The sequence below is a fragment of the Oncorhynchus mykiss genome, chromosome 7, assembly GCF_057628025.1.
Source record: "Oncorhynchus mykiss isolate SJ-2025 chromosome 7, ASM5762802v1, whole genome shotgun sequence".
Taxonomy (NCBI): domain Eukaryota; kingdom Metazoa; phylum Chordata; class Actinopteri; order Salmoniformes; family Salmonidae; genus Oncorhynchus; species Oncorhynchus mykiss.
Window position 1 is genome coordinate 22595226 of NC_143028.1, and position 24162 is coordinate 22619387.

General features: G+C 42.6%; 1 protein-coding gene across 1 annotated transcript in view; it reads right to left on the minus strand.

Moving 5' to 3' along the window:
• Positions 1–23598, minus strand: part of nalf1 (NALCN channel auxiliary factor 1) — a 60033-nt gene extending 36435 nt beyond the window's left edge. The window contains exon 1 of the mRNA XM_021608979.3: positions 22204–23598. Within this exon, the coding sequence (XP_021464654.3) occupies positions 22204–22908 (705 nt within the window). The 5' untranslated portion in view covers positions 22909–23598. The remainder of the gene's footprint in view (positions 1–22203) is intronic.
• Positions 23599–24162: the final 564 nt, after the last annotated feature.

Genomic DNA, 24162 nt, shown 5'->3' on the forward strand with positions numbered 1-24162 from the left:
AGGAACTCTCTGTACTTTGCTCCGTTCATCTTTCCTTCTATTCTGACTAGTCTCCCAGTCTCTGCCGCTGAAAAACTGCTGCCACCATCAAGCTTCACTGTAGGGATGGTGCCAGGTTTCCTCCAGACCTGACACTTGGCATTCAGGCCAAAGAGTTCAATCTTGGTTTCATCAGACCAGAGCATCTTGTTTTTCATGGTCTGAGAGTCCTTTAGGTGCCTTTTGGCAAACTCCAAGTGGGCTGTCATGTGCCTTTTACTGAGGAGTGGCTTTCATCTGGCCACCGTAAATTGCTGCACAGATGGTTTTCCTTCTGGAAGGTTCTCCCATCTCTACAGAGGAACTCTGGAGGTCTTTCACTGACCATTGGGTTCTTGGTCAACTCCCTAACCAAGGCCATTATCCTCCAATTGCTCAGTTTTGCTGGGCAGCCAGCTCTAGGAAGAGTCTTGGTGGTTCCAAACTTCTTCCATTTAAGAATGATGGAGGCAACTGTTCTTGGGGACCTTCAATGCTGCAGAAATGTTTTGGTACCCCCCCACCCTCAAGAATGGTCCACCAACCAAAAGACATCCAGCCAACTTGACACAACCTTGGAAAGCATTGGAGTCAACATGGGCCAGAATTTCTGTGGTACGCTTTCCAAATCTTGTAGAGTCCTGATGAATTGAGGCTGCTCTGAGCGCAAAAGCGGAGTGGGGGTGCAAATCAATATTAGGAGGGTGTTCCTAATATTTGGTATACTCAGTGTATATTTATATTCCGTATTCTGATTTTGCTCATTCTAATATTTCTATATTTCTTAATTCCTTTCTTAATTTGCCTGTATTATTTTAGATTGTTAGGTAATGATGTTTCGTACATTAGCTCGAACTATAGAAATCTGGAGCGTATAAGGCCATTATGCAGAATTAAATTGAACACCTCAGTGTAGGTTAGTATCTGCTCTCTGGTAGGCATGAGTTAGTTTGTGTCTCAAATGGCACCCAATTATTTACATAGTGCAATACTTTTGACCAGAGCTTTTTGGGTCATGGTCAAAAATAGTCCACTATATAGGGAATAAGGTTCTATTTGGGACGCAGCCTTAGAGTGCACTCTTGGCTAAGCCTCATGCATCCCATCAGGATGATTAAAATGGTCAGGATGATGACATGGCCAAGTCAGCCTGCTAAATGAATTGAATATGTCAGTGGAGTGAGGGACTTGACTGTGGATAGAGAGATAGAGGCATAGTTGATATCAAGATGCAAGTGGAGGGAGGGGATACTTTCATCAACACACACACTTGCTCTACCCTTACATACATATTTACACACACACACACAGACACATACACACACACACACAGTAGTTCCTCCTTTAAAAGTTGCAGCGTACTGCGGCGCAGCTTGCATGGTGCCGCAGAATTCTATGGCACGTTATTTAAGTGTGAACCACTGGTACCATTAATGCTAGTTAGTGCTAGTTCGACCACCAGAGGGCATCTTTGAGAAGCATTTGATAGCTTTCAATAATGGCTGTACTAGAGAATGCGGGCACATGGGGGACCGGGGTTAAATTTCCCAATGTGGAGGAAGGAGTAGGCTGTCCTTGTAAATAACAATTTGTTCTTAACTGATTCCATATGTGTTTTTTCATAGTTGTGATATCTTCACTATTATTCTACAATGTAGAAAATTGTAAAAATAAAGACAAATCCTGGAATGAGTAGGTGTGTCCAAACTTTTGACTGGTACTTGCTTAATTCATTTGATTAATATGATGGTGTTTCTATTCCAAGAGAAACAAAAAAAACCCTCTGGGTTTCCATTAGGATGGAACAGAAAATATGGCACTGTAAAACGTGATGGTCGGGAGTACAGTACTGGGCTATTTAGCTAAAGAATCCAGTGCAAGAGACCGGGGTTCAATTCTCAGACAGGGAGGAAGGAGTAGGCTGTCCTTGTAATTAAGAATTTGTTGTTAACTGACTTGCCTAGTTAAATAAAGGTTACACTAAGATCATAACATTTCTACACCCTAATTTTATAATATATTTTTTTAATGAATGCATAAATATGCCATTATTACTTACAGTGTTTTAGTTTGAATGTGCAGACTGGCACTAAGAACAGAACAGCGGGAACATTTCCCTAGGCAGCGCCATAATTAGTGCAATGCCCTTAAAATGTTGCCAGTGTGGCGGGGTGGGGGTCCACCCCCTCCCCCTTCCTCCTCCTCCCTTCCCCATGGGCTAGTTGGGTCTTCTGTGTGCGGCTCTGTGGCCCATCCCGTGCCCCCTGCCTTGAACCTTGCGCACTTTCAGTGGATACAGCTGGAGAACTGCTAGGCAGTTCCATTGTGTGCCACTCGGGAGCCATGACCAATATGACCAATATAGATAATGGCGGTAACTGGAAAATGCTGTTGCTGTGCTTTCAAATTGCCATCGATAAAATGCAGTTTTGTTTGTTGTCCATAGCTTATGCCTGCCCATACCTTAACCCCACTGCCAACATGGGGCACTCTGTTCACAATGTTGACAACAGCAAACCGCTCGCCCACACGATTCCATACACGCTGTCTGCCATCTGCCCAGTACAGTAGAAACCGGGATTCATCCACGAAGAGCACACTTCTCCAGTGTGCCAGTGTCCATCCAAGGAAAGCATTTGCCCACTGAAGTCAGGTACGACGCCAAACTGGAGCCAAGACAAGACCCTGGTGAGGACGACGAGCACGCAGATGAGCTTCCCTGAGACGGTTTCTTTGGTTGTGCAAGCCCAGTTTCATCAGCTGTCCAGGTGGCTGGTCTCAGACAATCCTGCAGATGAAGAAGCCGGATGTGGAGGTCCTGGGCTGGCGTGGTTACAGTTGGTCTGCAGTTGTGAGGCCATTTGGACGCACTGCCAAATTCTCTAAAATGACAATGGAGGCAGCTTATGGTAACAGGCAACAGCTCTGGTGGACATTCCTGCAGTCAGCATGCCAATTGCATGCCCCCTCAAAACTTGAGACATCTGTGGTGTTGTGTGACAAAACTGCACATTTTAGAGTGACCTTTAATTGTCCCCATCACAAGGTGTAATGATTGTGCTGTTTAATCAGCTTCTTAATATGTCACACATGTGAGGTGGAAGGATTATCTTGGCAAAAGAGAAATGCTCACAAACAGGGATGTAAACAAATTTGTGCAAAACATTTGAGAGAAATACGCTTTTTGTGCATATGAGATATTTTATTTCAGCTCGTGAAACATGGGACCAACACTTTACATGTTGCGTTTATATTTTTGTTCATTGTAGATCTACTCAGGGTTTTCTAAAGCTAACCAGCTACAGTTAGCTTCACATTCAAGCTCTGGCTTCATTTGTTCTGCTGTGAATACATGTCAAATTTAATTCAGGGTAAGTGGAGTTAGACGTGAGTTAGCCTGCCCTAAAGCAGGACCTGCCCTATGAAGGATTCGTTGCCTGGCGAAAAGGTTTGCCACCTTTGTATGACCAGTTACCCTGAGTTGAACTCAGAGTTGGCCAAAGTTACCTCGCTACCTCCTCAAATCTGTTTCATAGGATACCCATTGCTCAATTACCCAACAACCCAACTAAGTGACCCAAATGGCTGGGTCAAAATAACCCAACGTGTGTTCTGTCCAATATTTACCCAAACTGGGTTGTTTTTAACCCAGTATTTTTTTGAGTGAACGAGAGAGAGAGAGAGAGAGAGAGAGAGAGAGAGAGAGAGAGAGAGAGAGAGAGAGAGAGAGAGAGAGAGAGAGAGAGAGAGAGAGAGAGAGAGAGAGAGAGAGAGAGAGAGAGAGAGAGAGAGAGAGAGAGAGAAAGAAAGTGGGAGCAAAGAAAGAGAGACTAAGAGACTAAGAGAGAGAGCTCTGTGCTCCTCCCACCAGGCCCTAGAAGATGATAGCGTTGGTGCTAATGAGAGACACAAAGGCCCCTGTTCACACCTGTGAAACAGAGACCCCTCCATTCATGAACATAATTAGAAATGTCGCGCAACGCTAACTAGCATTTGAATTTTCTCTCTCTCACTCTTTCTCGCTCCCCCTCTCACTGCTAATACTCACTCATAATGTCCAGGCCCTCCAACATGCAGATACAATTTCATGAGGGGGCAGACAGATAGAACCCCCCCCCCCACACACACACACACACACACACACACACACACACACACACACACACACACACACACACACACACACAGAGAGTCATGAACTTGCTCACACACAGACAATACACACACACACACACACACACAGTCATCATGAACATGCACACACACACACACACAATCATGAACATACACACAGACACACACAGTCATGCCCACACAAACACACACAGTCATGAATACTCATAACGTTCCATTTATGTCCATTCATGATGTCGATATGTTTCATTAAACATAAAAAGGTTAATTATTCGCCATATGTCTTACAAGCCTGGAAAGGGGGGGGGGGGGGGGGTTCTACTAAGCTAATGTATGGAATTGTTTTAAGATGGTCTGACCATGGATCATTTAGCTATATGATTTTGAATTTTAGGAACGCTTTGGGTATCTTTTTTATTTTTTATTTGATAAAATATTGAATTTGGTCTTCACTACTGTAGCCCATAGAAACGTACTGAATTACATATTCATAAATGACAAAAAAAGAACAGTAAAAAAAATACATAATAATGAATAAGGTTTTGAAGTGTCTGTCCTATGTCGAGGAGATATAAGAAAGATTATTATTTTTTTGCATACTTCCATTCATTTGTAAGGGTTACCTTCTTACGAGTCCTGTGACACTTTTTGGGGTCGAAAGGGAGAACACCATCATGTTCATGAGAGTCTCATATTTCTATAGAGTGGTCATATTTGTATACCAAACCGTTGGGACGTTACAGTCGTTTTCGTGAGAAGACCGATTTTCGGGATGTCTCATAGTCTGACCAACACCGCTGTAGCTCGGCCACCTTCCACCGCAGATGCGAAAGGCCGACATAGACGGATGTGGTGGATTGAGATGGAACCTATGATCTGTGGTTTAAATTGACTGATTTTGAAGGGGATTTTTTTATTATGTTACTTCGATTGTCACACAGGTCCGTCAAAAGACTCTTAATTATACAAATTTTAAAAAATCAATTGCTAACATGCATTGGTTAAAACTGAAGTCACATTGTCAAAACTCTTCACGCAGTCAGCGGAAACAGAAGTGTGTGGACCAAACTTTGAATCATTTTTCATTGCTTTCACACAAAACGCATTCAATGACCACATTCTTCGAAATCCATTAACTCTTTTCTCATTCATACTCCACCCCCTGCAAAACGATATATTTGTAGCACATGTTTTTCAAATGCTAACACACTGTTTCCAAAACTGTTAAAAACACATTCAAAACAGAATGATGCCAAATGTGCATTTCTGCAGTAACCATATTGAAACCTATAGAAAATCTCAGCTGAAAGCCTACCCAAGTGTCCTGTTTTTAGTCTCGTTGCCAAACAGGGTACATACACAGCTATGCGTAATGTAATGTACTGTAAAACTGTATATTTACTCTATTTTGGAGAATAAGGAGATGGAAGCCAGGCAATCTACACATACATTCATCTTTGTGGATGAAGCTGGATTCAACCTGGCAAAAAAAAACACTGCAGGGGAAGAAATGTGATTGGACAGAGAGCAACTGTAGATGTTCCAGGCCAGAGAGGAGCTAACATCACAATGTGTGCAGCACTGTCCAATGATGGTTTGCTGTTACACAAGCCACTCATTTGCCCCTAAAATACAGAGGGGCTCATTTACTTTCTAGATGACCTGCATAATCGCCTTGTGCCAGCGGAGGAGAGAGGGGCAAGAAACTCCCTGCCATCGTTGTTGTGTGGGATAATGTGGCATTCCACCACTCTGCTGCAGTCACAGACTGGTTTGCTGCACATCCCAGGATGTCAGTACTATTCCTGCCTCCATTCTCCCCCTTCCTAAACCCCATAGAGGAGTTTTTCTCTGCGTGGAGGTGGAAGGTTTATGACCACCATCCACATGACCATATGTAATTACTGGATGCCATGAATGCAGGGTGTGGAGACACTTCTCCTGAAGACTGCCAGGGTGTGGAGACACTTCTCCTGAAGACTGCCAGGGCGTGGAGACACTTCTCCTGAAGACTGCCAGGGTGTGGAGACACTTCTCCTGAAGACTGGCAGGGTGTGGAGACACTTCTCCTGAAGACTGCCAAGGGTTGGATTAGACATCCCAGAAGATACTTTCCAAGATGCATCGCCAGAGAAGACATAAGATGTGATGTTGATGAGAACTTGTGGCCAAATGCCGGAGAGGGAGAGAACTAGAACACCCACAGTACTTTACAGTATGGGTGGTTAGACTATACATGTTGTTGATGTAATTTTTTTTGCAATTATTATTGCAGCCCTGGAATTTCAGGAATTTGTTTTTTTAACTTTTTATTTTTCACAAGTAAATTACTATATGCCAAGATATAGAAAAAAACTAAAGGCTACTGAAGCAAATTGATTCATTATTGTTACATATACTTTACAGTCAATAAAGTGAAAAGGTGTTATTCTTATTCTATCATGAAATACTTATTTATGTGAAAAATCATTCAAACTTCAAAGAAAAAAGTTAATAATTTATGTAATGGTCCCTGTTGTTAGTGTTTTTTAGGTCAGTGTGTTATGGGTGACAATGTATGCTTTCTGAGTGAGAATTGTTGCCAGTGTTATGGTCGAACGAGCTTATTTTGTGATATGTATAAAGTGTTTTGGTGGTTTGAGTGAGTTCTGGAGGTGAGATTAACTGTTCGGCCAAAGTGCATGTTGGCAATGCAGACTGTGTGAAGAGATTTTAAAAAGTGGCTTCAGTATTGACCGATGCTTGTTAGCAATTGAAAAAAAAACTGTAACAGTGAAACCCTGAAATACATTCACTCAGTTATTTCATCTTTATGATTTACCATTCACCATGATGATGTGGTCCAACCACTGAGTAACTTGAATTTCGGCATTACTTATTGTAACTTTACAATAAAAAATACTTACAGTAAAGCTATAATAAACCTTCAGAGCGAAGATATTCTAATGGATGGATAGATGGATGGGTGGGTGGATGGACTGACTGATCATGTTTACTATCTTTCAAGAGGAAAATATGTCAACAGCTCACAAATGACTTACACGACATACATTATGTGATGTACAGTACCAGTCAAAAGTTTGGACACACCTACTCATTCAAGGGTTTTTCCATATTTAGACTATTTTCTACATTGTAGAATAGTAGTGAAGACATCAAAACTATGAAATGACATACATGGAATCATGTAGTAACCCCAAAAATGTTTTAACAAATCCAAATATATTTTATATTTGAGATTCTATAAAGTAGCCACCCTTTGCCTTGATGACAGCTTTGCACAGCTCTTGGCATTATGTCAACCAGCTTCATGAAGGTAGTCATCTGGAATGCAATTCAATTAACAGGTGTGCCTTAAAAGTTCATTTGCGTTTGAGCCAATCAGTTGTATTTTGACAAGGTAAGGGTGGTATACAGAAGATAGCCTATTTGGTAAAAGACCAAGTCCATATTATGGCAAGAACAGCTCAAATAAGCAAAGAGAAACAACAGTCCATCATTACTTTAAGACATGAAAGTCAGTCAACGTGGAAAATGTCAAGAACTTTGAAAGTTTCAAGAGCAGTCGCAAGAGCCATCAAACGTTTTGATGAAACTGGCTCTCATGAGGACCACCACAGGAATGGAAGCAAAGTTCATTAAAGTAAACTGCAGCTTAGAATACAGCCCAAATAAATGCTTCACAGAGTTCAAGTAACAGACACATCTCAACATCAACTGTTCAGAGGCGACTGTGTGAATCAGGCCTTCATGGTCGAATTGCTGGAATCAAACCACAACTATAGGGCACCAATAATAGGACCAGACTTGCTTGGGCCAAGAAACACAAACAATGGAAATCTGTCATTGGGTCTGATGAGTCCAAATTTGAGATTTTTGGTTTCAATCGCTGTGTCTTTGTGAGACACAGAGTAAGTGAACGAATGATCTCCGCATGTGTGGTCCCCGCCGTGAAGTATGGAGGAGGATGTGTGATGGTGTGGGAGTGCTTTCCTGGTGACACTGTCTGTGATTTATTTGAATTCAAGGCACACTTAACCAGCATGGCTACCACAGCATTCTGCAGCGATACGCTATCCCATCTGGTTTGCACTAAGTGGGGCAATCATTTGTTTTTCAACAGGACAATGACCAAAACACACCTCCAGGCTGTGTAAGGGCTATTTGGAGAGTGATGAAGTGCTGCATCAGATGACCTGGCCTCCACAATCACCCAACCTCAACACAATTGAGATGGTTTGGGGTGAGTTGGACCGCAGAGTGTAGGAAAAGCAGCCAACAAGTGCTCAGCATATGTGGGAAATCCAAGACTGCTGGAAAAGCATTCCTCATGAAGCTGGTTGAGAGAATACCAAGAGTGTGCAAAGCTGTCATCAAGGCAAATGGTGGCTACTTTGAAGAATCTAAAAACTAAAATATATTTTGATTTGTTTAACACTTTGATGGTTACTACATGATTCCATATGTAATATTTCATAGTTTGATATCTTCACTATTATTCTACAATGTAGAAGATAGTACCAATAAAGAAAATCCCTTTAATGAGTAGGTGTGTCTAATCATTTGACTGGCATTTGGAAAGTTCTCAGACCACTTGACATTTTCCACATTTTGTTATGTTAAAGCCTTATTCTAAAATTGATTAAATTATTTGTTTTTCCCTTCACCAATCTACACGCAATACCCCATAATGACAAAGCAAAAACAGGTTTTTAGAAATGTTGGAATACTTATTTACATAAGTATTCAGATCCTTTACTCAGTACTTTGTTGAAGCATCTTTGTCAGCAATTACAGCCATGAGTCTTCTTGGGTATGATGCTACATGCTTGGCAAACATGTATTTAGGGTGTTTCTCTGATTCTTCTCTGCAGATCTTCTCAAGCTCTGTCAAGTTGGAAGGGGAGCATTGCTGCATGGCTATTTTCAGGTTTCTCCAGAGATGTATGATCGATCGGGTTCAAGTCCGAGCTCTAGCTGGGTCACTCAAGGACATTCAGAGACATGTCCCGAAGCCACTCCTGCATTGTCTTGGCAGTGTGCTTAGGGTCATTGTCCTGTTGGAAGTTGAACCTTCGCCCCAGCCTGAGGTCCTGAGCGCTCGGGAGCAGGTTTTCATCAGGGATCTCTCTGTACTTTGCTCCGTTCATCTTTGCTTCAATCATGACTAGTCTCAAAGTCAATGCCGCTGAAAAACATCCCCACAGCATGATGCTGCCACCACCACGCTTCACTGTAGGGATGGTGCAAGGTTTCCTCCAGATTCATGCCAAAGTGTTCAATCTTGTTTTCATCAGACCAGAGAATCTTGTTTCTCATCTCCGAGAGTCTTTAGGTGTCTTTTTTGTAAACTCCAAGCGAGCTGTCATGTGCCTTTTACTGAGGAGAGGCTTCCAACTGGCCACTCCACCATAAAAGCCTGACTGGTGGAGTGCTGCAGAGATGGTTGTCCTTCTGGAATGTTATCCCATCTCCACAGAGGAACTCTAGAGCTCTGTCAGAGTGACCATTATGTTCCTGGTCACTTGCATGACCAAGGCCCTTCTCTCTCGATTGCTCAGATTAGCCGGCCGGCCAGCTCTAGGAAGAGTCTTGGTGTTTCCAAACTTCTTCTATTTAAGAATGGTAGAGGCCACTTTGTTCTTTGGGAACTTCAATGCTGCAGAAATGTTTTGGTACCCTTCCCCAGATCTGGGCCTCAGCACAATCCTCTCTCAGAACTCTACGCTCAATTCCTTTGACCTCATGACTTGTTTTTTTCTCTGACGTGCACTGTCCACTGTGGGACCTTATATAGACAGGTGTGTGCCTTTCTAAATCATGTCCAATCAATTGAATTAGCCACAGTTGGACTCCAATCATGTTGTAGAAACATCTCAAGGATGATCAATGGAAAGAGGATGCACCTGAGCTCAATTTCGCTTCTCATAGCAAATGGGCTGAATATCAAATCAAATAAATCTAATTTTATTTGTCACATTCGCCGACTACATCAGCTGTAGACCTTACAGTGAAATGCCTATTTACAAGCCCTTAACCAACCATGCAGTTCTGAAAAATAAGCGTTAAGTAAAAAAAATAGATAAGTAAAATATGTCAAATAAAAGTAACAAGTAATTAAAGAGCAGCAGTAAAATAACAATAGTGAGGCTATATACGGGGGTGCCGGTACAGAGTCAATGTGCGGGGGCACCGGTTAGTCCAGGGTACCGGTACAGAGTCAATGTGCAGGGGCACCGGTTAGTCCAGGGTACCGGTACAGAGTCAATGTGCGGGGGCACCGGTTAGTCCAGGGTACCAGTACAGAGTCCATGTGCGGGGGCACCGGTTAGTCCAGGGTACCGGTACAGAGTCAATGTGAGAGTCAATGGCTGCTTTTCCTACACTCTGCGGTCCAACTCACCCCAAACCATCTCAATTGTGTTCAGGTTGGGTGATTGTGGAGGCCAGGTCATCTGATGCAGCACTTCATCACTCTCCAAATAGCCCTTATACATCCTGGAGGTGTGTTTTGGTCATTGTCCTGTCGAAAAACAAATGATTGCCCCACTTAGTGCAAACCAGATGGGATAGCGTATCGCTGCAGAATGCAGTGGTAGCCATGCTGGTTAAGTGTGCCTTGAATTCAAATAAATCACAGACAGTGTCACCAGGAAAGCACTCCCACACCATCACACATCCTCCTCCATACTTCACGGCGGGGACCACACATGCGGAGATCATCCGTTCACTTACTCTGCGTCTCACAAAGACACTTATGTCAAAGACACTAGTCACAAGAGACTCTACCCTTGCTACATCCAATCATTGCATCTTACAACTTCCTGAACTGGTATTATCCCATAACTACTTGACTTTGAGTCTGACTTTTTCCTTCAAATTTGGGGTGTAGCCATGGGCTCCCCTTTTCCTCCCAACTATGCAAACCTGTATGTGGGACAATTTGAAGAAGCATTCCTTTTTAAAACAGAGACACACCCCTTAGAAAGTAAAATACTTTGCTGGAAGAGATACATAGATGATGTATTTGTGCTCTGGGAAGGAAGTCAGTAGGAACTAAATGAACTCCAAACGCTACTAAACGAGAGCTCTGAATACCTCAAATTCACCATGTAGACTGAAAAGAGAAAGATATCCTACCTGGATTGATGGATTATCAAAGAGAATGATGCATTCCACACAGACTTATGCACATAGCCCACAGATCGCAATACCTTGCTATGTGAGGATAGTATGCATCCCCTTCCCCTCAAGAATGGTCTACCATATAGCCAGTTACGCAGGGTTAAACGGTTTTAACAGCAATGCTAAAGAAATGACAGATACATTCAAAATGAGAGGCTACAAGGACAAAACTCTTGACGCGGCAATGATGAAAATATCTCAAAAACCAAGAGCGGAATTACTAAAAACTCAACCAAAAAAGAAAAACAATGCAACCGCCCTTTGTCGTAAGTACACCAAGGGTTCGGAGAAAATGAAAGCAATCCTGAGAAAGCACAGGCATATTCTGCAATCAGACAAGAAAAAAATTGCACACTTCTTCAAGGAACCCCTACTGGTGGTCTATAAGAGTGGTCGCAATATTGGAGATAGCTTGGTGAGATCTGACATGCCCCCTGAGCCCACTCAGACACTCTTGACACCTATCCCAAAGGAAACTGCAAATGTGGCTCATGCGCACAGCGTAATAACACCATAGAAACGTCTTTCGTCAGACACCCACATACAGGTCGAAAGATCCCTGTTAGGGGTATCATCTCATGCAAGACCAAGGGAGTAATCTATCTCATCACCTGTTCATGTGGAAAAGCCTATGTAGGACAAATGAAAAGACAATTAAAACAATGCATAGCTGAACACCGCAGCTCAATCAGGTGTAAGAACATTGACTATCCAGTAGCAGCTCACCTTGTTGAAGCTAACCATCCCATCTCCTCCCTCAAATACACAGGCATTGAGCATGTTGCTCTACCAAGGAGAGGAGGTAACATTGAGATCCTACTACTACAAAGAGAGGGTTCCTGGATATCCTATCTAAAAACATTGACCCCTAGTGGTCTGAATATTGACTGTCTTAAAAATAAAAAAATATTTTTTTACAGCTTATTAGCGTACACCTGATATGTTCCCTCTGTTGATGATGATCATTAGATATTAAGGTTGAACCAACATCACATGTATCAAAAATGAAATACGAAATTATGTGAAATTGAATTAAACAATAATGTATGTTGATGCTAACATGATGTACAATATTCCATTATGTTTCTATATGATAACAATAGCATCATATATTTAATATGCCATATGTGGATGTATTTCAAGGCTTATCTTCAAACTCAGTGCCTCTTTGCTTGACATCGTGGGACAATCAAAAGAAATCAGCCAATGTAGCCCTCCACAAGTCTGGTTCATCCTTAGGAGCAATTTCCAAATGCCTGAAGGTACCACGTTCATCTGTACAAACAATATTATGCAAGTATAAACACCATGGGACCACGCAGCCGTCATACCGCTCAGGAAGGAGACGTGTTCTGTCTCCTAGAGATGAACGTACTTTGGTGAGAAAAGTGCAAATCAATCCCAGAACAACAGCAAAGGACCTTGTGAAGATGCTGGAGGAAACCATTACAGAGAAGATCTTTGTTTTAACTATTTTGTCAAACATTTTGTACATCAGTTGTACAATTTGAGTGTGAACGTGGCCTATAAGCGTCAGTAGGCAACTTGATCTCATAGTTTCACTTCGGGATTTGACGTATTTGGATGAACGTCGTTTTTTGACCCATTAATTCCGCGTGGTTACAGGGTTAAAACAGAAACATCTCAAAGGGTTACGTTTAGGTATTAATTCAGAATGGTTAAGGTTAGGACTATGGTTTGGTGAAAGTATCAAACTAAAGGTGTCATGTATTGTCATGTTGTGTCTTGTTTCTGTCCTTTCCTTTCACCCTGTCTCCCTCTGCTGGTCGTACTAGGTTACCGTTTCTGTCCCTCTTTCCCCCAGCTGTTCCTTGTCTTCTCTGACTACCTCATTCACCCCTTTTCCCACCTGTTCCCTTTTTCCCTCTGATTAGGTCCCTATATCTCTCTCTGTTTCTGCTCCTGTCTTTGTCGGATTCTTGTTTGTGTGTCTCATGCCTGAACCAGACTATCATCGTGTTTGCTGCAACCTTGTCCTGTCCTGTCGGAATCTACCTGTCCATCTGAGCCCACGTGTGTTCATCATTAAAGAAACTCTGTTTGTTAATTCGCTTTTGGGTCCTCATTCACGCACCTGACAAAAGGACGGCATATATCGAAGTCCTCAGGACCTTTTCAAATATCTGAAATTGTTGTGTGTTTCTAGTGACCAGCCTGCAATAGGAGCCATATACTGTGCCTTGCAAAAGTATTCACCCCCTTGGCGTTTTTCCTATTTTGTTGCATTACAACCTGTAATTCAAATACATTTTTATTTGGATTTCATGTAATAGACATACACAAAATAGACCAAATTGGTTAAGTGAAATGAAAGAATTACTTGTTTAACTTTTTTTTTAAATGGAAAAGTGGTGCGTGAAGCCCCAACGTAAAGTAAGATCTGGTGCAAACAATTACCTTTAGAAGACACATAATTAGTTACATTGCACACAGGTGGACTTTATTTAAGTGTCATATAATCTGTCACATGATCTCAGTATATACACCTGTATATACACCTGTTCTGAAAGGCCCCAGAGTCTGCAACACCACTAAGCAAGGGGCACTATGAAGACCAAGGAGCTTTCCAAACAGGTCAGGGACACAGTTGTGGAGAGTACAGATCAGGGTTGGGTTATAAAAAAATATCCTCAACTTTGAGCATCCCACGGAGCACCATTAAATCCATTATTAAAAAATGGAAAGAATATGGCACCACAACAAACCTGCCAAGAGAGGGCCGCCTACCAAAAACTCACAGACCAGACAAGGATCTGCAATTTGCATCCTGTACCACAAACTCAAAAAAGTTCTGGGACACTGTAAAGTCCATGGAGAATAAGAGCAGCTCCCAGCTGCCCACTGCACTGAGGCTAGGAAACTCTGTCACCACAGTGAATTTCAATAAGCATTTTTCTAAGGCTGGCCATGCTTTCCACCTGGCTACCCCTACCCCGGTCAACTGCCCGGCACCCCCCACAGCAACCCGCCCAAGCCCCCACCATTTCTCTTTCACCCAAATCCAGATAGCTGATGTTCTGAAAGAGCTGCAAAATCTGGACCCCTACAAATCAGCCGGACTAGACAATCTGAACCCTCTCTTGTTCTCAACTTTCCTACCTGGCTATATAAAGGTGAAATAAAAAAATATTTAAAAAGGAGGGCATTAGAGAGGCAACAAAGAGACCAAAGATAACCCTGAAGGAGCTGCAAAGCTCCACAGCAGAGATTGGAGTATCTGTCCATAGGACCACTTTAAGCTGTACAATCCACAGAGATGGGCTTCGCGGAAGAGTGGCCAGAAAAGAATAAGCAAACATGTTTGGTGTTCGCCAAAAGGCATGTGGGAGACTCCCCAAACATATGGAAGAAGGTACTCTGGTCAGATGTGACTAAAATTGAGCGTTTTGGCCATCAAGGAAAACGCTATGTCTGGCGCAAACCCAACACTTCGAATCACCCCGAGAATACCATCCCCATAGTGAATCATGATAGTGGCAGCATCATGCTGTGGGGATGTGTTTCATCGCCAGGGACTGGGAAACCGGTCAGAATTAAAGGAATGATGGATGGTGCTAAATACAGGGAATATTTAAGGGAAACCTGTTTCAGTCTTCCAGAGATTTGAGACTGGGACGGAGGTTTACCTTCCAGCAGGACAATGACCCTAAGCATACTGCTAAAGCAACACTTGAGTGGTTTAAGGTGAAACATGTAAATGTCTTACAATGGCCTAGTCAAAGCCCAGACCTCAATCCAATTGAGAATCTGTGGTATGACTTAAAGATTGCTGTACACTAGCAGAACCCATCCAACTTGAAGGAGCTGGAGCAGTTTTGCCTTGAAGAATGGGCAAAAATATCAGTGGCTAGATGTGCCAAGCTTATAGAGACATACCCCAGGAGAAAGTATTAACTTGGGGGGTGAATAGTTATGCACGCTCAAGTTTTCAGTTTTTTAGTCTTATTTCTTGTTTGTTTCACAACAAAAAATATTTTGCATCTTCAAAGTGGTAGACATGTTGTGCAAATCAAATGATACAAACCCCCCAAAAATCTATTTTAATTCCAGGAAGTAAGGCAACAAAATAGGAAAAATGCCAAGGAGGTTAATATTTTCGCAAGTAGAAAGCGATGGGTTGGAAGAAGTCTACATCACCAACCCATAAAGTAAAATGTAACATTCATATATGGCCAGCTATGTAAACTTTAACACTGATTTATCCTGCAATAGATGTCGTTCAATTGGTAACATAGATGTTTGTCTTCTTCTAATGCCTCTAAAAGGGAAAGTAATCTAAAAGTAATGGAATGTAATCAGATTATGTTACTGAGTTTGGGTAATCCAAAAGTTACATTGGTAACTAGTAACTGTAACGGATTACATTTAGAAAGTAACCTACCCAACCCTGATTGTACATGACCTGTTTGTCTGACAAGGGAGGGAATCCAGAGGGATCACTCACTCACTTGTGGTGAGGGAAGGATGACTCATAGTAATGGCTGATACCATTCCATTAATTCTGTTCCAGCCACTACTTAAACACACACATACACATGCACACACACACAGACACACACCCACAAGCGCTATGCTCTACCAACTGAGCCACAAGTATCTACAGTATGTCCAGATGTTTCCATACAAATCTCTGAAGAGTGACCTCTCTTTGAACCTGCCCCTTGTGACAGCAGTCAATTGGCCAACAGAACACACTGCATCAGGCACGCTATATTGTGACACATAGCGACTCTAGCCTGGTCCCAGATCTATTTGTGCTATCTTGTCAACTCCTATTCTGATTGTCACACCAAACATTGACAATAGGAATTGGCAAGCCAGCACAAACAGATATAGGACCAGCCTTACATTGTGAATCTATGGCAAAAGCATGTAGTCTATGGCAAAAGCATGTAAAGATAGAAACAACACAAAAATCACCCTATTCCCTACTTAGTGCACTACTTTTGAGGGCTCTGATCAAAAGCAGTGCACTATATAGGGAATAGGATGCCATTTGGAATGCAAGCATGATTGTTGGGGTTGGAATAACTGTTCCAATACTGAAGCTCTGTAATACTTTACAGTAATTGGACAGTGAGATATATGCCGAAGTTAATAAAGGGTGTGTGACCGTGCTAACACCTCTGAGTTCATATACACACCACTGGGACAAGACTCCCTGTCCATGTCTCATCAATGAGAGAGAGAGAAACACACCCTTTACACTTTAAACCGGATAAGTTCTGGCTACTCAAACATGTGCTATTTTTTTTTTTAAGTGTTTTGTGTAACAATTTTTTAAACGTATTGTGTACATAATGTTGCTGCTACCGTCTCTTATGACCGAAAATAACTTCTGGACATCAAAACAGCGATTACTCACCGTGGACTGGAAGAAACTTTTTCCTTTAACGAGTCCGACGAGAAGGATATCCTGCTTTCACTGGAACCGGCCCAGGTACCTGCCTTTTGCGTGAAGAAAAGATGCAGGACAAGGGCCCGCAGATCGGGCTGCCTTCTGAGAATCCGTAGGCGAGTAAACTCCCACTGACATCCGTTTTTCTTGCTAGCGTGCAATCATTGGAAAATAAAATTGATGACCTACGATTAAGATTATCCTACCAATGGGACATCAAAAACTGTAACATCTTATGTTTCAACGAGACGTGGCTGAACGACGATATGGACAACGTAGAGCTAGCAGGATTTTCCATGCACCGGCAGAACAGAAACGCTACCTCTGGAAAGACGAGGGGTGGGGGTGTGTGTCTATTTGTCAATAACAGCTGGTGCACGATGTCTAATATTAAAGAAGTCTTGAGGTATTGCTGGCCTGAGGTAAAGTAACTTTATGATAAGCTATAGACCACACTATCTACCAAGAGAGTTCTCATCGTAGCCATCTATTTACCACCACAGAATGAATCTGGCACTAAGACTGTTCTCAACCAACTCTGTAAGGCCATAAGCAAAGAAGAAAATGCTCACCCAGAAACGGCACTCCTAGTGGGGGAAGGGGACTTTTATGCAGGAAAACTTAAATCAGTTTTACCAAATTTTTACCAGCATGTCACATGCAACCAGAGAAAAATAAATCCTAGACCACCTTTACTCCACACACAGAGATGCACACAAAGCTCTCCCCTACCTTCCATTTGGCACATCTGACCATAATTATATCTTCCTGATTCCTGCTTACAAGCAAAAACTAAAGCAGGAAGTACCAGTGACTCGCTCAACACGGAAGTGGTCAGATGACGCGGATAATGGGCTACAGGACCATTTTGCTAGCACAGACAGGAATATGTTCCGGATTTCATCCAATGGCATTGGCTTCATCAATAACTGCATTGACGACGTTGTCCCCACAGTGACTGTACGTACATATCTCAACCAGAAGCCATGGATTACAGGCAACATCCTCATCGAGCTAAAGACAAGAGCTGCTGCTTTCAAGGAGCGGGAGACTAATCCGTACACTTATAAGAAATCCTACTATGCCCTCAGATGACCCATCAAACAAGCAAAGCATCAACACAGGATAAAGATTGAATACTACTACACCGGCTCTGACGCTCATCACATGTGGCAGGGCTTGAAAACTATAACGGACTACAAGGGGAAACCCAGACACGAGCTGCCCAGTGACGCAAGCCTACCAGCCTTTCATGCTCGCTTCGAGGCAAGCAACACTGAAGCATGCATGAGAGCACCAGCTGTTTTGGATGACTGTGTGATAACGCTTTCGGTAGCTGATGTGGACAAAATCTTTTAATAGGTCAACATTCACAAAGCCGCTGGGCGAGATGGATTACCAGGATGTGTACTCAATGCATGTGCGGACCAACTGTCAAGTAACTTCACTGACATTTTCAAACTGTCCCTGACCGAGTCTGTAATACCTACATGTTTCAAGCAGACCACCATAGTCCCTGTGCCCAAGGAAGCAAAGGTAACCTGCCTACATGAATACCACCCCGTGGCACTCACGTCAATAGCCATGAAGTGCTTTGATAGGCAGGTCATGGCTCACATCAACAGCATCCTCCCATCATTAAGTTTGCTGATGACACAACAGTGGTAGGCCTGATCACTGACAACTATGAGACGGCCTATAGGGAGGAGGTCAGAGAACTGGCAGTGTGATGCCAGGACAACAACCTCTCTCTGTGTGAGCAAGACAAAGGTGCTGATCGTGGACTACAGGAAAAGGTGGGCCCAACAGGCCCCCATTAACATTGACGGGGCTGTAGTGGAGTGGGTCGAGAGTTTCAACTTCCTTGGTTTCCACATCCCCAATGAACTATCATGGTCCAAACTTGCCAAACCTTTCCCCCTCAGGAGACTGAAAATATTTGGCATGGGTCCCCAGATCATCAAAAGGTTCTACAGCTGCACCGTCGAGAGCATCCTGACCGGTTGCATCACCGCCTGGTATGGCAACTGCTCGGCATCTGACTATAAGGCGCTACAGAGGGTAGTGAGAACGGCCCGATACATCACTGGGGCCAAGCTTCCTGCCATCCAGGACCTATATAATAGGCGGTGTCAGAGCAAAGCCCATAAAATTGTCAGAGACTCCAGTTACCCAAGTTATAGAAATGTTTTTTCTGCTACCGCACGGCAAGCGGTACCAGAGCACCAAGGGTACCAAGTCTAGGACCAAATGACTCCTCAACAGGTTCTACCCCCAAGCCATAAGATTGCTGAACAATGAATAAAATAGCCACAAGACAATTTACATTGAATATGCATATATAATAAACACTGTTTATTATCTATGCAAAGTCACTTCACCCCCACCTACATGTACAAATTACCTCAACTAACTTGTACCCCACACACTGACTCAATACCCTGCCCCCTGTATATAGCCTCGATATTGTGTTACTTTTTATTATTACTTTTTATTTTAGTCTACTTGGTAAATATTTTCTTCTCTTCTTGAACTTTACTGTTGGTGAAGGGCTTGTATTGTAAGTAAGCATTTCACAGTAAAGTCTACACTTGTTGTAGTCGACAAATACAGTTTGATTTGATTTTAACAATTTCCCAGTGTGCCTTGCCTTTTTTTTATCCATTTGTATAGTTTCCACCCATGACTGTATTTGTTAGTGACTGAGACATGGTTGTTGAATTCATCAATTTTCAGTCCTTTGGACTTCCCCAAGTGAGTTCCTAGGTGAATATTATCATTGTAATTGAACCACTACATATATCAGAAGGCCTTATATAGTGGCCTTAAACTCATAGTTTACAAGTAGGGTTGCAAACTTTCGCAAACATTTTTCCAGTAATCTTCCAACCAGGATTTCTGGAAAACCTTGGAAATTTACTAGAATTTTGAAACACTAACTGTAAATGACATTATTCTGGCTTGCAAAGTGATGTGTAATTCCTATTGGAATCTAGCCTGTATTCATCTATCCAACAGTTGCGAATTGTATTCACCCGCAACCTGCAATCATAATGACTGCTAGGGTTAAGAACCATTTCCCTTATCGATGCAAAAATTCAATGATTGAATCAATCAATCAATGTACATGCATAAACACAGATATTAAAAACAATTCCAAAAAATCTACCTGCAGTAGAGTATGCTGGGAAAAAAAAGTGAATTTGTTATCATACTGTATCTTTAAAAATATATATATTAGTGTGACTTCTCATTTAGTTTTGAGTCAGTGCCATATTAACATTTTTAAGTGATAATGACTTTTCATTGACTTTGAGTACAACTTACTAGATGTATTTGAGTTAAAAATGCTTTGGGTTTTAGAGTGATGTCCTCAACATCCATCATCTGCCTGTCAAAATTAGGGATGAAGGTAGTACTGGAGGAGAGGTTGAGACAGCATGAGAGAGAAAAAGAGGATGAAATTCAAAATACATTTTTTTTTTTTACAAATTAACTGTAAATACTGATAAGAGAGAACTAATCTTAACCAACATTTGGTAGTGATGGAGATGTCCCTTGATAATTATCAAACAAATATGAGCATGTAGGCCAATGTTTTGGTTGTGTTACCTCATCATTGTCGAACCACAGTAAGCTCCACAAGGACGAAAGCATCCTGCCAAAAGTAACCTGCCAAAATCATCATAAAATAGTGTGGCTGTTACTGCATCCTCATCACAGTGATTCCTGGCCTATTGGTGGGAGGCTGTCTTTTCAGCACCACACACACACACACACACACACACTATTATCATGACTCATATGTCAGCTTTACAGACACCTGTTTTCATAGAGCACTTCAGGTGGTGCCCCATTTCCCCCACCCCCCAATTCTAGCCTTAACCATTAGTGGGGGAAATGTGAAACTGACCCAAGATCAGTGTCTAGTAGCAACTCGATCCCACACTGTGCCCCCCCCCCCCCCCCCCCTGTGTGGCTTTGGATATCATGTAGACTAGGCCTATCTAATCTACTGGTGCATCATCAGTATAAAGAGCATTACACTTCAACAGTCAACCAACAACAATATAGGCCTACTTTACGATTTCCACAATGCTGATACGATTTCCACAATGCTGAATAAAACATTTTGAATCAATCTCCCTCTGTTGTGTTGATCATTCACGTTAATTAATAAGATGAGGTGCGCTACTGTAGCCTATGTGTGTATACAGAATCATAGTCATATTCAAGCAAATGCATTTATTTAATTGATGATTTATCATGATTTGTTTGTTTGTTGTCACTGACTGGTTCATGAATACTGACCGCCTGGCTGCCATTCGCTTGGAGCGTCGCCTTTCTATAGATGGATCTCAGCACCATGGACAGCTCTCACACACGTCCATGGTGGCTGTCTGGCTGTCGACTATTAAAAAAATAAGATTAAAACTAAACAACAATTCTATACTGAAACTCTAAAGGCACAGGAAATCTCACACCAAAAACCTCGAATGCACTATAAACGATGTTTTCCAAGCAGGCTACTCGTGAATGTTGCATACAATTACCGAATAGAGATGGCAAGGGCACACTGAAACATAGACCTCTATTTTAATGGCTCTTGACCAACCAGTCGGTGAAGTGTAAAACAATACTACAGGTTCGGAGCTTCCTCCAGGCCACATAGTCATATTTGAGGTATAAATTATGTGATAAAAAGAGAGCAGCTGTCGTAATTCTGTGTCAACGCCATTGTCGAGTTTACGACTGATAAGACTGCCCTGGGCTACATACAGCAGGCGAATAACGAGCTGTGCCAAATGCGACGGGGGGAAAGGCCCTTCCAGCGGATTAGGAATGGAAGCCACCGGTGCCCTGTTAACGTTATTGAAATGTACTCAATGTGGAGTGGAGTGGAGTGGCCATGGCGGAACACCTGGCACCGAGTGGCCGCTACACCGCATGCGCAGCTCAATACTGAAAAAAGACCACCACCTGCGTGTGGTGCGGTGCGGGATGATGCATGAATAGGAAAATAGTAGTAGCTATTGTAGTCTTTGCCATATACTAGCCTAGCACAAAATAAAATATCTAAATCAATATTTTACAGAAATAATTAACATGTAAATCTGGCTGATATTTGCTTGGAAATAATAGCCTATTTCTAGTGATATTGTGGAGCCTGTGGAAGGAAAGTTAGGACACCTCAAGGCCTTGCCCTTTTTCCATTCCACAACCGATTTAAAACTCCTCAATTGTGGAAAAAACAACCAAAGACACACATGCAAGACCTTAGACTATAAGGCCATATGCTTCTCATCCTGTTTGAGCCTTCTGGTAAGAGAGCAGAGGATCTCCTTGAATCTGACATCCGTTACCATGACGATTGACGACTGTATGAGACCAAACTGCATCTATTTAGGCAAAACCAACAGATTGGGGGACGATCCCCGTCAGCCTACCTTACATTCATCCATGCATGTTCTCACTGAATATGCATCCGTTTCATATTTCTGAGTCATAAGCTCAAATTCCTCATATTTCTCCAGGGCGTGTTGGTCGTAGCGCTGGTACGCCTGGACGCACAGGCTGCACCTCGCCACATCGCCATCAATAATCACGTCAAGACTGCAGTTCAAATTGTCCGGACTCGTAGACCCGTAAAACAAATCCAAAAGAGAATAAGAATTACAAAAGGAAAGGTACAAATCACTTATATTTACAGTCCGGGTCCCTTCTTTTCCCGAAAGGTCCTTGCACAAATGGTCGGCGTCATCAAAAGTAAAGCAGTTTTTAGATAAACTATCGCGAAGGCAAGTTTCAAGTCGCCACAAAGGTTTGGTAGAATTCCCTACAAAAATAGCATATTCGTTTTCTCGGAGGCTGCTGTGTGCTAAATGGAGGTTGGATGATGGGATTGGGTTTGCAGATGGGTAAACTCCCATGTCCGTCAATGCAAACTTATCACGGGTCCTTGTCAATTTCGCCTCGGCGCAGAACCATAAGTGATCAGAGAGCAGAATGGTTACAAACAAGAGTGAAGCCAAGGACAGTCGCCATCTCTGGGCCCGCTCTGAGTCGGTGAATGGCTTTTCGTTCTCGCGGGGTTCTAGCCAGATTTTGAAGCCGTCTTCTTGCTGCAGACACGTCCAAGCACCCCTGGTCATATTTTGGTAACGCGCTTCTTCAACGGCCGACTCCACCGTGGGGGTTTCTCTGCCACAACATGCATTGACTTGGGGTCTAATTTGCGTTTTTCACCTCTTAAATGTTGTGTCGTGGGTGGTGCTGCTGGTTTACCTCCGCGATTATCTGTAATTCACATTCAATGAATGTGTTGGAGGAGATTAAGCCGTGATTTGATGGGGCCGCGTTCTCCATGGCTCTCCGATGAAGATGCTAGTTTTCTGTTGCAACATGTCTCGCTTCCCCCTCCTCTGCTCTAGCCTGCGCTCAGCACTGGTCCTTTGTGTAGACCCGTTTTACGGCAACCTGCATTTACGTTCGCCTTGAATCCGCCGGTGGTGGCTCTCGGATGAGGGCCGGGTTCTATGTCAGCCCAGTGATTTTCGCTTACGTGTCTGCTAGGCGGCAAAGTGCCAGAGATGTTGTCTTTTGATGTCCACTGTCATCTCGGTCCTGGGTTAGTTGTCGCCATCGTGTTCTTCTTGGAACACTTTTTGGAGGTGCTGTGTCGCGCGCGACATCTTTAGAGTTGCGACCGTTCCATTCTGACGCACCTGAATGGTCTGTTTTCAGAAGGTGCAGGATCAGTAGCCATCCAGCTACTCTGAAAGCTAAAACAGAGTCTAGAAAATAGTGAGGACTCGAGAGACAGGAGAGTCAGCTCAACAAGTAGCCTAATGGATGACAAAATAGAATATGAAATATTTAACCTCAGTCACAAAACGCAGCCATAGCTGTCCATGGTCCTGAAACCGGAATGGTTTCATTTCTGTATGCGTTCCCTCACTAGTGGAATTGAATGCAAAAAATAAAATTAACGATTCAAACTTTGCAACTGGTGTAAAGGCTTAGTTGATGTGACCCATAGGGGTTGATGTGTGATCTGTATGTATGCATTATTACCGAATTATTTTCCGAATTATGGCCATGTAAATACTTCCATCAAGGTCTAAAGGAAGAAAAATACACAGACTCCTTTCATTTGCTTTGTCATGTTCATCAGGTGCACCTCATTATACAATCATCATAACAACATAACATTTAATCATGGCATAAAACATCCAGGTTGTTGTCATGTTCTAGCACAAAGATAGAACACAATCAATCATTTAGGGTGATATGGGTTCAGGATTGTATCCAAGGCAACTGATCATGTATTGTGCGGTTTGTTTGGCTGTGGACCTGTTTTTTCAGTGACATGGTGTTTGTTTTTGTGTTGGTTTGTTTCTCTTTTA